This window comes from Dryobates pubescens, chromosome 1 (genome assembly GCF_014839835.1).
Source record: "Dryobates pubescens isolate bDryPub1 chromosome 1, bDryPub1.pri, whole genome shotgun sequence".
Lineage (NCBI taxonomy): Eukaryota > Metazoa > Chordata > Aves > Piciformes > Picidae > Dryobates > Dryobates pubescens.
The window spans coordinates 30,639,449-30,654,206 of NC_071612.1; the positions used below are offsets into that span (position 1 = coordinate 30,639,449).

Below are 14,758 nucleotides of genomic sequence, written 5' to 3' on the forward strand. Positions count from 1 at the left end.
GTTGCTCACAGCCACATCCAGCCTGGCTGCAAAAACCTCCAGGCAGGAGGCTGCCACCACCTGCCTGGGCAACCTGTGCCAGGCTCTCACCACCCTCATGGGGAACAACTTCTTCCTAACATCCAATCTGAATCTCCCCACTTCTATTTTTGCTCCATTCCCCGCCCAGTCCTATCACTCCCTGATACCCTCAAAAGTCCCTCCCCAGCTTTCTTGTAGACCCCTTCAGATACTGGAAGGCTGCAATTAGGTCTCCTCAGAGCCTTCTCTTCTCCAGACTGAACAACTCCAACTCCCTCAGTCTGTCTCCATAGCAGAGCAGCTCCAGCCTTCTGCTCATCCTTGTGGCCCTTCTCTGGGCACCTTGCAGCACCTCCATATCCTTCCTGGAACAGAACTGGATACCCTAAAAAAATTTCTGTTGTCCTCTCCTCAGGGAAAGAGTGCTGTGTCTCTCGCCCAGGCACTCACCCTTCCCCAGCAAAACTTAGCTTTCCTCTGTGGATAACCTCAGATGACCTTTGCACCATCTACCAGGCCTGTGCTGCCATTCAGCCAGACTTAGCCAGGCTGAGAGTTGGGCAGGGAGAAACTGAATGAAATTCAACAAGGGCAAGGGGAGAGTCTTGCACCTGGGAAAGAACAACCTCATGGAGCAGGATAGGTTGGGGACTGACCTGTTGGGGAGCAGTGAAGGGGAAAAGGACCTGGGGGACCTGGTGGATGGGAGGTTCACGATGAGCCAGCAATGTGCTCTGGTGGCCAAGGCCAGTGCCATTCTGGGGTGGATTAGAAGGGCTGTGGTTAGTAGGTGGAGAGAGGTTCTCCTCCCTCTCTACTCTGCCTTGGTGAGGCCTCATCTGGAATATTGTGTCTACTTTTGGGCCCCTTAGCTCAAGAGGGACCTCAGGGAACTGCTTGAAAGAGTCAAACACAGAGCCACAAAAATGATGAAGGGAATGCAACATCTCCCTTATGAGGACAGCTTGAGGGAGCTGAGGGCTCTGTAGCTTGGAGAGGAGGAGCCTGAGAGGTGACCTCATTCATGTTGATGAAGATGTGCAGGGCGAGTGCCCAGAGGCTGGAGCCAGGCTCTGCTGGGTGATGCCCAATGCCAGCACAAGGGGCAGTGGTGGAAGCTGAGGCAGCTGAGGCATAGGAAGCTCCATGGAAACAGGAGGAAGATCTTTTTCCCTGTGAGGGTGACAGAAGGCTGGAAGAGGCTGCCCAGGGGGTTGTGGGAGTCTCTTTCTCTGGAGATATTCCAATCCCACCTGGATGTGTTCCTGTGTGATCTGCTCTGTGTGCTCCTGCTCTGGCAGGGGGGTTGGACTGGGTGAGCTTTCGAGGTCCTTTCCAGGCCCTGGCATTCTGTGATTCTCTGATACTGTCCCACCACCTAGCCAGCTCTGCAAATCCCCCTGTGCCTCCTCTATGGGGAGAATCCATCTTCTGCTCAATTCATTATTATTGGAATTGAGAAGTCACATGATGCAGCTTCCAATCATGCCGAGATGAAAATGTTAGATTAACATGTGATTATGGAAGCAAGGCACATTGAAGCTTGATTTAGCAAGGGGTTCCTCCAAATCCTTTTGTCCCTCGAAGCTTATCTGCTTATTCAGTACTGTTTATTTTTCATGCTGTACCACAAACCAAAATGACAAAGTGTTATGCTGCAGCCCTGAGGCTTGATTGAGAAGAGACACCACTGATATGTATAATATGAAAGATGGGTTTGTCACTTGGACGGGCAAAAATGCAAAAGCCTTTTAAAACCTGTACCACTTCTTCTTGCCATCTGCCTGATGGAAAGGGCAGGAGAACTGAAATCAGGTGCCAATGGGTTGAACCAGCTGCTCAGGCTGGGTGAATGTGGCTGTCAAGCACCACGATGAGTTGTAAAAGGCACGATGGTAAAGGGAGCACCAAACAAGTTGACCTAGGAGGAGGGGCTGAAGGAGCTGGGAGTGTTCAGCCTGGAGGGGAGGAGGCTTAGGGGAGACCTCATTGCTCTGTACAGCTCCCTGAAGGGAAGTTGGAACAAGGAGGGGGCAGCCTCTACTCCTTGGTGGTAAGGCACAGGAGCAGAGGAAATGGTTCCAAGCTGCAGCAGGGGAGGTTCAGGCTGGATGCTAGGAAATATTTCTTCCCAGAGAGGGCTCTCAGCCATTGGAATGTTCTGCCCAGAGCAGTGCTGGAGTCCCTGGAGGTGTTCAAGCAGTGCTTAGGGACATGGCACTTAGGGACATGGTTTAGTGTTGAGTGCTGGGTTGAAGGTTGGACTGGATGAGCTTGGAGGTCTCTTCCAGCTGGATGTTCTGTGAACTTCCATGAAAGCCTCCTTCAGAAAAATTAATCTTTGTTATGATCATGATGATGATTCACTGTGAGGTAGCCAAATTTGCTGACTTCTGGTGATAGAAGCTAACATTGATAGAAAGCAATTTGCAGCCAGAGGTAATGTAAGTGTGGGTGGCATTTCTGGAGATTACATGGATGGCCTCCAGCTTTCAGGCTACTGCCTGCCTGTCTGTCAGGCAACACAGCTGTGCCTCTGTGCAGTCTACTACTGCTGACAGTGGCACATAATCTAGAACAGGAAAGCTATGATCCTTGACTGTTTGGGCTGCTGCAATTTACATGGCAAATAGCATCAGTGGCAAGGAAGCTCTCTGTGTACCTGGTGCTACAAGGCAAGCAAAACAGAGGAGGAAATGGCTTCCCCCCATTTTCCTGTTAGCTAGCACAACCTCTCCACAGCATTTTTAATACCTGTTGCACCTGGCTCTCATTTCTGCCAGCACTTTACTCCCAGGTACGTAGCATTTTACAGACAGATGTGTAAAGGCGATTTCTGTTTGTCACTGCTGCTCAGAGTATTTGAGGACACCTCTTCAGCCCTGGCAACATTCTCAGTGCAATGCCAGCTAAACCCACGTGTCTTTGCCTGTGCAGATGAAGCTGTCTGAGCACTACCACTGCACAGCATTAGCCAAACTCCAGATTTGGGCAGAGTATCCTAACCCAGAACTTCAAAAAGCTTTTTTTTTCCCCAGGCAAAGAAATAAAACCTCGGAAGCATGCTGAGGAACCGGAAAAAAATGCTGAAATCCTGTGTTTTACAGCTCCAGAGTTTTACAGTGGTCCTTTCATAGTTCCCTAGTCACACTTTAAAGTTTGTGGGGAGGGGGTGGGTTTGTTGTCCTCTAATTAATGAATTGCCGTTTGAGGCTGTGCCTTTAAGAAAGACAGTGCTGGGGACACTCTGGCTGAATGTTTTGGTACCAGAATGAAAACACTCTGATATTCTAAACGAATTTCATTGGTAGATGGGCAGAATGCAACTTTAAGTTTTAGGGCAGTTGGAATTTTTTCTCAGTTTGGAGTTTCAGTCTGTTCTGCAGTTTCAGCCTGTTCTGCTTCTCTGCCTGCCTGCTTCTCAGAAAACTAGCCAGAGCTGACCTTGAGATAAGCAAACTAATTCCTGCATGTGCTTTTGAAGCCTAGTAACATCTCTTTTCCTTACTAACTGCCTTTCTTTCTCTCTCTAACTCCTCTTTGGGAAAAAAGGGAGGTAGGAGGGGAGAGAGGGGGTTACAGGGAGGGAAACCCTCCTCGAGGAGGGAATTTTGTTATTTTCCTTTGCTGTATATTTCTGTATATATATTGTAAATACTGTATAAATTGTGTTATACATAACCTGCATTCCATATATATGCTTGTAAATATAGCTTTGCTTCGCCGACTGAGTTTAGCTGTGGCTTCTTACTCTGTGGGGGAAGGAGAGCTAAGCCCTCTCTCAACCTACCACATCCTCAAAGCAAAGGGTCACAGTTAAGTAAGACCAAGGTAGCATAGGAATAGGATAAATTCTGATTAGATGAATCATCTCCTGGCCAAAGGAGGAGGAGGAAGTGAAGGTGAGGAGGTGAAGGGGGTGGGAGCGAGTCCTTTGTCATTGGAATGTGCTGCCCAGGGAGGTGGTGGAGTCACCATCCCTGGAGGTGTTCAAGAGGGGATTGCATGTGGCACTTGGTGCCATGGTCTAGTCATGAGGTCTGTGGAGACAGGTTGGACGCAATGATCCTTGGGGTCTCTTCCAACCTTAGTTATACTGTGATACTGTGAAATAAGACAGCCTAAGAGTACACCAAAAATAACCTAAGAGTAATAATGAGCATTGTCAAAATCACACCCCTGACCTGCCATGTCAGCCCATTGCTGTGTCATGGACTAACACACAAAGAAGAGTGTTACAAAGATGACCGTAATGTGACCAAGGAGCAAGCATTTTGAAGCTTCCCTTTGTTGTAAGTTGCAGAACATACCACAGCTCTTCTGGTGTGAGCTAGTCTGGCCTAATATTATAGAATCACAGAACTGTCAGGGTGGGAAGGGACCTCAAGGATCAGCCAGTTCCAACCCCCCTGCCATGGCCAGGGACACCTCACACTACAGCAGGTTGCTCACAGCCACATCCAGCCTGGCTGCAAAAACCTCCAGGCAGGAGGCTGCCACCACCTCCCTGGGCAACCTGTGCCAGTCTCTCACCACCCTCATGGGGAACAACTTCTTCCTAACATCCAATCTCAATCTACCCACTTCTAGTTTTGCTCCATTCCCCCCCCAGTCCTGTCACTCCCTGACACCCTCAAAAGTCCCTCCCCAGCTTTCTTGTAGCCCCCTTCAGATACTGGAAGGCCACAATTAGGTCTCCTCAGAGCCTTCTCTACTCCAGACCGAACAGCCCCAACTCTCTCAGGCTGTCTCCATAGCAGAGCAGCTCCAGCCCTCTGCTCATCCTTGTGGCCCTTCTCTGGACACCTTCCAGCACTTCCAGATCCTTCCTGTAACAGAGGCTCCAGAACTGGACACAGAGCTCCAGGTGTGGTCTCAGCAGAGCAGAGGGGCAGAATCACCTCCCCGGCCCTGCTGTCTGTGCTTCTCCTGCTGCAGCCCAGGATGCACTTCCCTGTGCCACACGGGACCGAGACACGTCCTCGCCTCCATGCCTCGATTGGCTTCTGCACAACAGGTAAGTGCCGCGGCCGTGGGCGGGGTGGTAAAGCAGCACAGGGTGGGGGTGGCAGGAGGGGAATACACCTCTGCTCGCTGTCAAACCGGCCGCCACACAGCACGAGGCTGGAAGCCGCTGGAGGCCGCAGGTGAAGCCAAGCCCCGAGCGAGGCGTAGCCGGCGCCGGGACGCATCCGGCAGCCCTGACTGGCCAGGCCCCAGCGCCACCGCCCAGCTCGCTGAGGCTCGGCGGGGAGCCCTCCGTGAAGGAGAGGACCGGAGGGGACCGCAGGCCCCGCGGCCAGCGCCTGTGCCCCGCGGCCAGCGCCTGTGCCCCGCGGCCAGCGCCTGTGCCCCGCGGCCAGCGCCTGTGCCCCGCGGCCAGCGCCTGTGCCCCGCCCGCGCTCTCCCCGCCCTGCTCCCTCCCCCCCCGTCCGCACCGGCCACAGCGCGCGGGCTCCCCAGCGGCTCGCGCCCCTCTCCAGGGGAAGAGCACGAGGGCGCACGCGCCGTCCCGGCGAGGTGACGATGGCGGATGCGGTGACGTCATAACGGGGCGCCGCCGCGGCCGCACGTCGGCTCCGGAGAGGGTCGGGCTGTTGCCGCCGCCTCCGCCATCGGGGAGCGTTCTGCTCCCCGCTGACCCGACAGCTTCTGCCGTCCCTGCCCGTCGCGGTGGTCGTCAGGTACCTCAGGGGCCGGCCCAACCCGTCCGGCGTCACTGCTGCTTCCGCCGCCGGTCGCACCCGCGGATCCCGGCTCCCTGCCGGTATCGGCCCCAGCGTGCGGCAGGTGTCTACGGGGCCCGTCAGCGGGGCCCGTCAGCGGGGTGCGGGGAGTGGCAGCCGTCGTGGGGGTGAAGAGGGAGGCGGTGGGCAGGTGCCTTCCCGCCGCCTGACAGCGCTCACGTTTCCGTGGGAACGGGGGTGCGCCTGGGGAGCGGTGGGGCCTTGCGGCCGCGCCGCGGGCGTTTTCCCGAGCCGCGTCTGATGAGCCGTGGCGCCTCTCTTTCTCGCCTTTCCCACAGAAACTGCGCAGTCGAGCCCGTCTTCTGGCCCGCAGACGGCAGCCACAGTCTAGCGATATGAGTCTGTACAACCTGGACCGCTTTCGCTTCGAGAGGAAGACAAAAAGCTCGGAGCAGGAGCCCGTGCCTCCTTCGGCGGCCCAGGTGCAGGCAGCGACTTACGCTGCAGCGGAGGGTGCTGCTGGAGGGGATGAGGATGAAGCTGCAGATGATAGCAACGGGCCAGCTTCAGATGCGACAGAGGTAACAGGTGAGTCGGGTGTTTTGCATGTAGCTTAAGTGTAAGTAATTCTAGAGAATCCTGTTGTTGTCTCTGCTTGCTTTACAAATGTACTTTATTATCCACACATGTTACAGCAGTTTCCACTGAAGTATCTTTTGGTGCTTGCTCTAACTGCCCCTGTGCATTTATAACCAAGTGGGAAACCTCCTGATAACTAAGGGAGAAAGGAATTTTTTTTGTCCACTTGAGTAAAGAAGCAGCAGTGTAAATGTTGGAAGTACATCATGCTTTCCTATTTATTAATTATCATCCTGAGACTTATTTCTCACTAACACAGTTTTCCAAAGGCTGAGGGGGAAACCCACAACCTAGTTGTCTTGTAAGTGCTACACTATGTAGGCTTTAGAGACAAACTCTTAGGCTAATACAATGTGGAATGTCACAAGTAGAATTAAGAAGAAGGAAAACCATTTTGTGTGGACATGGTAAAGAGTTGAGATCTGCAGCTGGTTCTGTTGCCACTGATGCTGTTTGCCATTTTAATTGCAGTAGCCCAAACAGCCAAGGATTATAGCTCTCCTGTTCTAGATTATGTGCAGCTGTCAGCTGATGGCGTTAATAGTTTTGTAGTGCTGCTTGTCCTCTTTGCTGGCAATAAATAGCTTGTGGTTTTCAGGAAGATGTGAAAGACCTGCCTGTGTAGTAATTTACTGGTTGGTTTGACTGACACACTAAAGACATGCTGTTTCTGTTAGGAATCATTAGTACTAATAAGCAACTGGAATGGTTGTCAACTGCAAAATCACATTCACCAGTAGCTGTTCTGTTGCTGATGGAGTGGAAGGACAGAAATTGTTTGTTGCTGATAACTTTATATGTCCTGGATGTTCCTCTATGCAACTCCCTGAAGGGAGGTTGTAGCCAGTCAGGGGTTGGTCTCTTCTCCCAGGCAAGCAGCACCAGAACAAGAGGACACAGTCTCAAGCTATGCCAGGGGAGGTTTAGGCTGGAGGTGAGGAGAAAGTTCTTCACAGAGAGAGTTGTTAGCCATTGGAATGTGCTGCCCAGGGTGGTAGTGGAGTCCCCGTCCCTGGAGGTGTTCAAAAAAGGGATTGGGTGAGGCAGTTGGAGCCATGGTTTAGTTAGTCATGAGGTGTTGAGTGGCAGGTTGGACTTGATGATCTTTGAGGTCTTTTCCAACCTTAATGATTCTATGATTCTGGTACAGATGGCATGATACATTGCTGCTTGGGAGGTGAGACACACTTTATGCATTTAATTAGCAATGGAGCAACAATATAGAATCATAGAATGATCTGGGCTGGAAGGGACCTCCAAAGCTCATCCAGTCCAACCTCCCTGCAGTCAGCAGGGACATCCCCAACTAGATCAGGTTGCCCAGGGCCTCCTCCAGCCTCACCTTGAATAGCTCCAGGGAAGGAGCCTCAACCACCTCCCTGGGCAACCTGTTCCAGTGTTCCACCACTCTGAGTAAAGAACTTGTTCCTAACATCCAATCTCAATCTGCTCTGCTCTAGTCTGAAGTTATTGTCCCTGGTCCTGTCCCTGCAGGCCTTTGCAAAGAGTCTCTCTGCAGCCTTCCTGTAGCCCCCTTCAGGTACTGGCAGGCTGCTCTTAGGTCTCCCTGGAGCCTTCTCTTCTCCAGACTGAACAGCCCCAACTCCTTCAGTCTGTCCTCATAGTAGAGGTGCTCCAACCCCCTGATGATCTGTGTGGCCCTCCTGGACCCTCTCTGTCAGGTCCATGTCCTTCCTATCAGTTGGTGTCACTTAACTACACTTGTTTTGCTTACAACTTTCCCTTGGTGGAAGGCAGTTTATTAGGATACTTTGTACATGTGATAAGAGAGAGCCTTTCATGTACATGGACAAGTTCTTCTTTTCAAGATGACCAAAATCTGTATTTCAGTGGCTAAATATTTACTCTTTTGAGTTCTGATTTAGTGTAGGTTGCCCATTATAAACTGACTTCAGTGTTCCTGTTATGTTAGTAAATGCAAATTGGCACTTTAAATTGAAAGAAAATACTGGAAACCTCTGCATCTTGCCAGTCTGGAACCAAGTAACCTGTCCACTGGCAGAGAGAATGCTTAGGTGGCAGGGAGTATTGAACACAAGAAGCAAGCAGCTGCTAGTTGTGGATTCTGCAGGTGTGTGCTTTATGATGGATTGCATGAAGGAAGTGGCGCTCTCAGGAAGTGCACTTTGGAAAAGGTATCATAGAACCTGCTTGTTTTGTGCCTTATTTCTCTGTGCTCTTAATTTCTTGAACCGAGTGACACAATATTCCTCATGCAGCCTCACTAGGGCAGAGTAGAGAGGGAGGAGAACCTCTCTCTGACCTACTAACCACAGCCTTTCTAATCCACCCCAGAATGCCATTGTCCTTCTTGGCCACAAGAGCACATTGCTGGCTCATGGTCAACCTCCCGTCCCCCAGGTCATTTTCCCCTTCCCTGCTCTCCAGCAGGTCAGTCCCCAACCTATCCTTCTCCGCGGGGTTGTTCTTTCCCAGGTGTGAGACCCTCCCCTTGCCCTTGTTGAATTGCATTCAATTTCTCCCTGCCCAACTCTCAGCCTGGCTAAGTCTCCCTGAATGGGAGCACAGCCCTGTGGTGTGCCAGCCACTCCTCCCAGTTTGGTGTCATCAGCAAATTCAATGACATTTTAAACATTAATCAATGCTTTCTACATCTATAGATGTTAAGTGACAACAAAACACTTGAATCTTGTCTGCAGGGTATGAGGTACTTAAATGGAAGAGAGGAAGTGAGATTTGATTGCCATCACCTGTCCTTCTAATCAGTGACAGGAAGATAGAAATGTTCTTGCTTTCAGTCCAATAAAGCACCCAGCTACCTATTTTTCTTGTGTTGCTATGAACAAGATACAAAGATGAGCAGCTTCTGGCACTGTGTGTTCTCTCCAGTGCTAAGCTTTTCACTCAGAGTATCTTGTATCTTATACGAGAAGCAGTTTGCACTGAATTAACTAAAACTAACTTTCCCTCATGCCCAACACATCATGTGAGGAGAACAATCCCTTAAATTCCTTCTGAAGGCAAGGGTAGCTGATATGCAAAATACTGCTCCATGCCGCAGGAAGCCAAAGGAGAGTGTTCTTTGTGTATACAGCAACTAAAAAGATGCTGAAAAGCCGGATGGCATTTTTGTGCTGTTTCCTTTGCAGTACCATGCAGCCATGTTGTGTATGTAAAAAGGATTGTCAAGTCAGGCCTCAGGAGCACAGATTGTTCAGTGTCATTTCCTAGAGATTTCTTTGGGTTTCTGCTTTGTCATGTGTCCTGAAATGTGTGTAATGAAAAAAATTGATTGAACTAATGAGGTGCAACAAGACGTGCAGAGTCCTGCACCTGGGAAGGAAGAATAAACTGCAGCAGTACAGGCTGGGAGGTGATCTGCTGGAGAGCAGCCCTGGGGAGTGCTGGTGGGCAGCAAGTTCTGCATGGGACAGCAGTGTGCCCTGGTGGCCAAGAAGGCCAATGGGACCCTGGGGTGCATTCAGAGGAGTGTGTCCAGCGGAGCCAGGGAGGTTCTTCTCCCCCTCTGCCCTGGTGAAGCCACACCTGGAATATTGCATCCAGCTCTGGGCTCCCCAGTTCAAGAGGGACAGGGATCTGCTGGAGAGAGTCCAAGGGAGGGCTGCAAGGATGCTGAAGGAACTGCAGCACTGCCTGGTGAGGAGAGGCTGAGAGCCCTGGGGCTGTTTAGTCTGGAGAGGAGAAGACTGAGAAGGATCTGATCAATGTCTATCAATATCTGAGGGCCAAGAGGGAGGGGCCAGGCTCTGCTCAGTTACACCCTGGGATAGGACAAGGGGCAATGGATATAAACTCCAGCACAGGAGGTTCCACCTCAACATGAGGAGGAACTTCTTCACTGTGAGGGTGCCAGAGCACTGGAACAGGCTGTCCAGGGAGGTTGTGGAGTCTCCTTCGCTGGAGACTTTTCCTCCCTATCTGGATGTGTTGCTGTGTGACCTGTGCTGGATTCTCTGGTCCTGCTCTGGCAGGGGCGTTGGACTTGAAGATCTTTTGAGGTCCCTTCCAATCCCTAACATCCTGTGAGCCTGTGAATCATTTCCTAGAGATTTCTTTAGACTTCTCTTTTGGCATGTGTCCTGAAGTATGTGCAATGAAAAGATTTGATTGCTTTAATTTCATTCGTCCTAGGGGGAAAATGGTGAGGTGATGTCTCTTGTGTCACTAAACAGTGTTATCCTTTGAGGCTGGTTGGTTGATTTGTTTGTTTTCCCAATTGGTAGATTGTTCTGCACAGATGATGCTGCTGGTTGCTTTGTGTTGAACCCACATGTGCACTTGAATAAGCAGTTTGAGGTAGGCCAGGCAGCTTGTAGGCCAGGTCATCTTTGTACACTTGTTCACATTCGGAATTGCACAAGGTTCCAGTGACTTGGCAGCCAAGCTCTAGGTAGTAATTCTGAACAGCCCTGAACTGAGGGGGAGAAACCAAATTATCCCTGAGAGATCTCTCTGTGAAGAGTGTCAGAAATGCATTAGAGGGATTTACTGCAATTTGGGGTAAAAATCACAGAATTAACCAGGTTGGAAAAGACCTTTGAGGTCATCAAGTGCAACCTATCGCCCAACACCATCTGATCAACTAAACCATGGCACCAAGTGCCTCATCCAGTTTTTCAGGGACAGTGACTCCACCTCCTCCCCAGGCAGCACATTCCAATGGCCAATCTCTCTTTCTGGGAAGAATTTCTTCCTCACATCATCCAGCCTAAACCTCCCCTGGGGTAACTTGAGACTGTGTCTTCTTGTTGTGGTGCTGCTTGCATGGGAGAAGAGACCAACCCCCACCTGGCTACAACCTCCCTTCAGGGAGTTGTAGACAGCAAGAAGGTCTCCCCTGAGCCTCCTCTTCTCCAGGCTAAACAACCCCAGCTCCCTCAGCCTCTCCTCACAGGGCTGTGCTGTAGGTTGCTCAGTGATGCACAGATTTGGTTTCTTTTAATCTCTTAAGTAAACAGTGAAGCTGTCATCTTGATTTTCAGTGAGGTGTTTGTAATTCCGTGAAGAGCCTGGTGACTGCAACTGTAGAAATGGAGCAGAGCTGTGTTAGAACTGCACAAATCAGAATAATTACAAAAATGAAATCCCAAAGGAGCTTTGTATTCAAAAAACATGCTTGCAGAGCCTCACCAATGAACTGAAATAAAGGTGGGAGATGAAATTAGAATCATAGAATCACAGAATCAGTCAGGGTTGGAAGGGACCACAAGGATCAGCTAGTTCCAACCCCCCTGCCATGGGCAGGGACACCCCACACTAGAATCACACTGGCCAGAGCCTCATCCAGCCTGGGCTTAAACACCTCCAGGGACAGGGCCCCAAACACCTCCCTGGACAACCCATTGCAGGGCTTCACCACTCTCATGGGGAAGAAATTCCTCCTCACCTCCAGCCTGAATCTCCCCATCTCCAGCCTCATTCCATTCCCCCTAGTCCTATCACTACCTGAGAGCCTGAGAAGTCCCTCCCCAGCCTTCTTGTAGGCCCCTTCAGATCCTGGAAAGCCACAATTAGGTCACCTGGGAGCCTTCTCTTCTCCAGACTGAACAGCCCCAACTCCTTCAGTCTGTCCTCATAGCAGAGCAGCTCCAGCCCTCTGCTCGTCCTTGTGGCCCTTCTCTGGACACTTTCCAGCACCTCCAGATTCCTCTTGGAATAGGGGCTCCTGAATCTGCTGATGTGCATTCAGTACCATGCTGCCTTCTGTAAGGGACTGGAAATTATACACAGATCATAGAATGATCCAGATCAGAAGGGACTTCCAAAGCTCATCCAGTCCAAGCCCCTCTGCAGTCAGCAGGGACATCCCCAACTAGATCAGGTTGCCCAGGGCCTCCTCCAGCCTTGCCTTCAATATCCCCAGGGAAGGAGCCTCAACCACCTCCCTGGGCAACCTGTTCCAGGGTTCCACCACCCTCATAGTAAAGAACTTGTTCCTAACATCCAATCTCAATCTGCTCTGCTCTAGTCTGAAGCCATTGTCCCTTGTCCTGTCCCTGCAAGGCTTTGCAGTCTCTCTGCAGCCTTCCTGTAGCCCCCTTCAGGTACTGGCAGGCTGCTCTTAGGTCTCCCTGGAGCCTCCTCTTCTCCAGACTGAACAGCCCCAACTCCTTCAGTCTGTCCTCATAGTAGAGGTGCTCCAACCCCCTGATGATCTGTGTGGCCCTCCTGGACCCTCTCTGTCAGGTCCATGTCCTTCCTATCAGTTGGTGTCACTTAACTACACTTGTTTTGCTTACAACTTTCCCTTGGTGGAAGGCAGTTTATTAGGATACTTTGTACATGTGGTAAGAGAGAGCCTTTCATGTACATGGACAAGTATGCTGCTATGAGGTCTCCCTGGAGCCTTCTCTTCTCCAGGCTGCACACCCCCAGCTCCCTCAGCCTGTCCTTGTAGCAGAGCTGCTCCAACCCCCTGATAATTTTCATGGCCCTCCTCTGGACTCTCTTCATCAGACCCCAAGTGAAGCACTGCCTCCAGTTCTGGAGCCGCTATTACAGGAAGGATCTGGAGGTGCTGGAAGGTGTCCAGAGAAGGGCCATGAGGATGAGCAGAGGGCTGGAGCTGCTCTGCTATGGAGACAGGCTGAGGGAGTTGGGGCTCTGAGGAGACCTAATTTTGGCCTCTGAGGATATGAAGGGGGCTGCAAGAAATCTGAGGAGGGACTTCTGAGTGATAGGGCTGGGGGGAATGGAGCAAAACTAGAACTGGATAGATTGAGATTGGATGTTAGGAAGAAGTTGTTCCCCATGAGGGTGGTGAGGACTGGCACAGGTTGCCCAGGGAGGTGGTGGCAGCCTCATCCCTGGAGGTGTTTGCAGCCAGGCTGGATGTGGCTGTGAGCAACCTGCTGTAGTGTGAGGGGTCCCTGGCCATGGCAGGGGGGTTGGAAGTGGCTGATCCTTGAGGTCCCTTCCAACCTTTGATTCTATGATTCCCTGTCCTTCCTGTATTGAGGGCTCCAGACCTGCACACAGGACTCCAGGTGAGGTCTCAGCAGAGCAGAGCAAAGTGGCAGAATCACCTCTCTGGCTCTGCTGGCAATGCTGCTTTGGATGCAGCCCAGGCTGTGATTTGCCTTCTGTGCTGCAAGCTCACACTGCCTGCTCCTGGTCCGCTTCTACTCCATCAGCACCCCCAAGTCCTTTTCCTCAGGGCTGCTTTCTAACCCTTCATCCCCAGGTCTTTATTGATAGTGGCTCAGCATTGGTGGGAGGAACATTTGAGCCACAGGGAGCTTGGCCTTTGCTCCCTGGGGTTGGACTTAATGATCTGTGAGGTCTCTTCCACCCTTGGTGATACTGTGTGTGTGTGTGACTGAGTGACTCCAGGACCCAGGGGACTCCCCAGCACCAGGCTGTGGGAGGTAATGTGGCCATGTATAGCAGCAGTGTGAAACTGTAAAAGGTGCCACAGTATGGGGCAGGGAGAATTGCCTGCTAGGGAGGGAATTTGCTGGTCTGGGGAGAGGTTGTTAGGTGACCTGGGGGTGCTAGTTGACAGTTGATCAAATCTGAGCCAGCAGTCCCCAGGTGGCCAAGAAAGTCAGTGGCATCCTGGCTTGGATCAGAAACAGGGTGGGCAGCAGGGTCAGGAGGTGATCATCCCCGTGTGCTCAGCACTGCTGAGGCCACACCTGGAGTGCTGTGTTCAGCTCTGGGCTCCTCACTACCAGAGGGACATTGAGGTACTGGAGTTTGTCCAGGGAAAAGCAATGAGGCTGGAGAAGGGCCTGGAGTACCTGGGCTGTGAGGAGGGGTGAGGGAGCTGGGGGTGTTCAGGCTGGAGAAGAGGAGGCTGAGGGAGACCTCCTTGCTCTCTACAGCTCCCTGAAGGGAGGTTGGAGTGAGGAGGGGGAGGCCTCTGCTCCTTGGTGGTAAGGAACAGGAGCAGAGGAAATGGTTTCAAGCTGCAGCAGGGGAGGTTCAGGCTGGGTGCTAGGAAATATTTCTTCCCAGAGAGGGCTCTCAGCCATTGGAATGTTCTGCCCAGGGCAGTGCTGGAGTCACCATCCCTGGAGGTGTTGAAGCAGTGTGTGGAGCTGGTTCTTAGGGACATGGTTTAGTGTTGAGCCTTGAGTGCTGGGTAGAAGGTTGGACTGGATGAGCTTGGAGGTCTCTTCCAGCTGGATGTTGTCTGTGATTCATGACTAGTTCAGGTATTGCATGACCAGACTGGCTGCCTGTGCTTTTTGCTGCCTTACAAGCATATTAAGAACTGCCAAGCTACTGCATGGCAGTGCAAGTGTAGTAAGTCAATCTTGCAGATGTCACTGAAGCTAGTATATCAATTATGAGATATTTTCACAGTCACATGTCCTGATTAGATATAGATTCTGTCTATTTTGATACTTCATGGATAACACAAAGCATGTTTCACAGGCTCACAGCATGTTAGGGGTTGGAAG

The 14,758-nt window shown here is 51.4% G+C and overlaps 1 protein-coding gene across 1 annotated transcript in view; it reads left to right on the plus strand.

The window, feature by feature from the left end:
• The first annotated feature begins 5,626 nt into the window (after window positions 1-5,626).
• SMARCAD1 (SWI/SNF-related, matrix-associated actin-dependent regulator of chromatin, subfamily a, containing DEAD/H box 1) overlaps window positions 5,627-14,758 on the plus strand; it is a 64,256-nt gene continuing 55,124 nt past the window's right edge. The window contains exons 1-2 of the mRNA XM_054163354.1: window positions 5,627-5,811; window positions 6,047-6,296. Coding sequence (XP_054019329.1) covers window positions 6,104-6,296 — 193 coding nt within the window. The 5' untranslated portion in view covers window positions 5,627-5,811; window positions 6,047-6,103. The remainder of the gene's footprint in view (window positions 5,812-6,046; window positions 6,297-14,758) is intronic.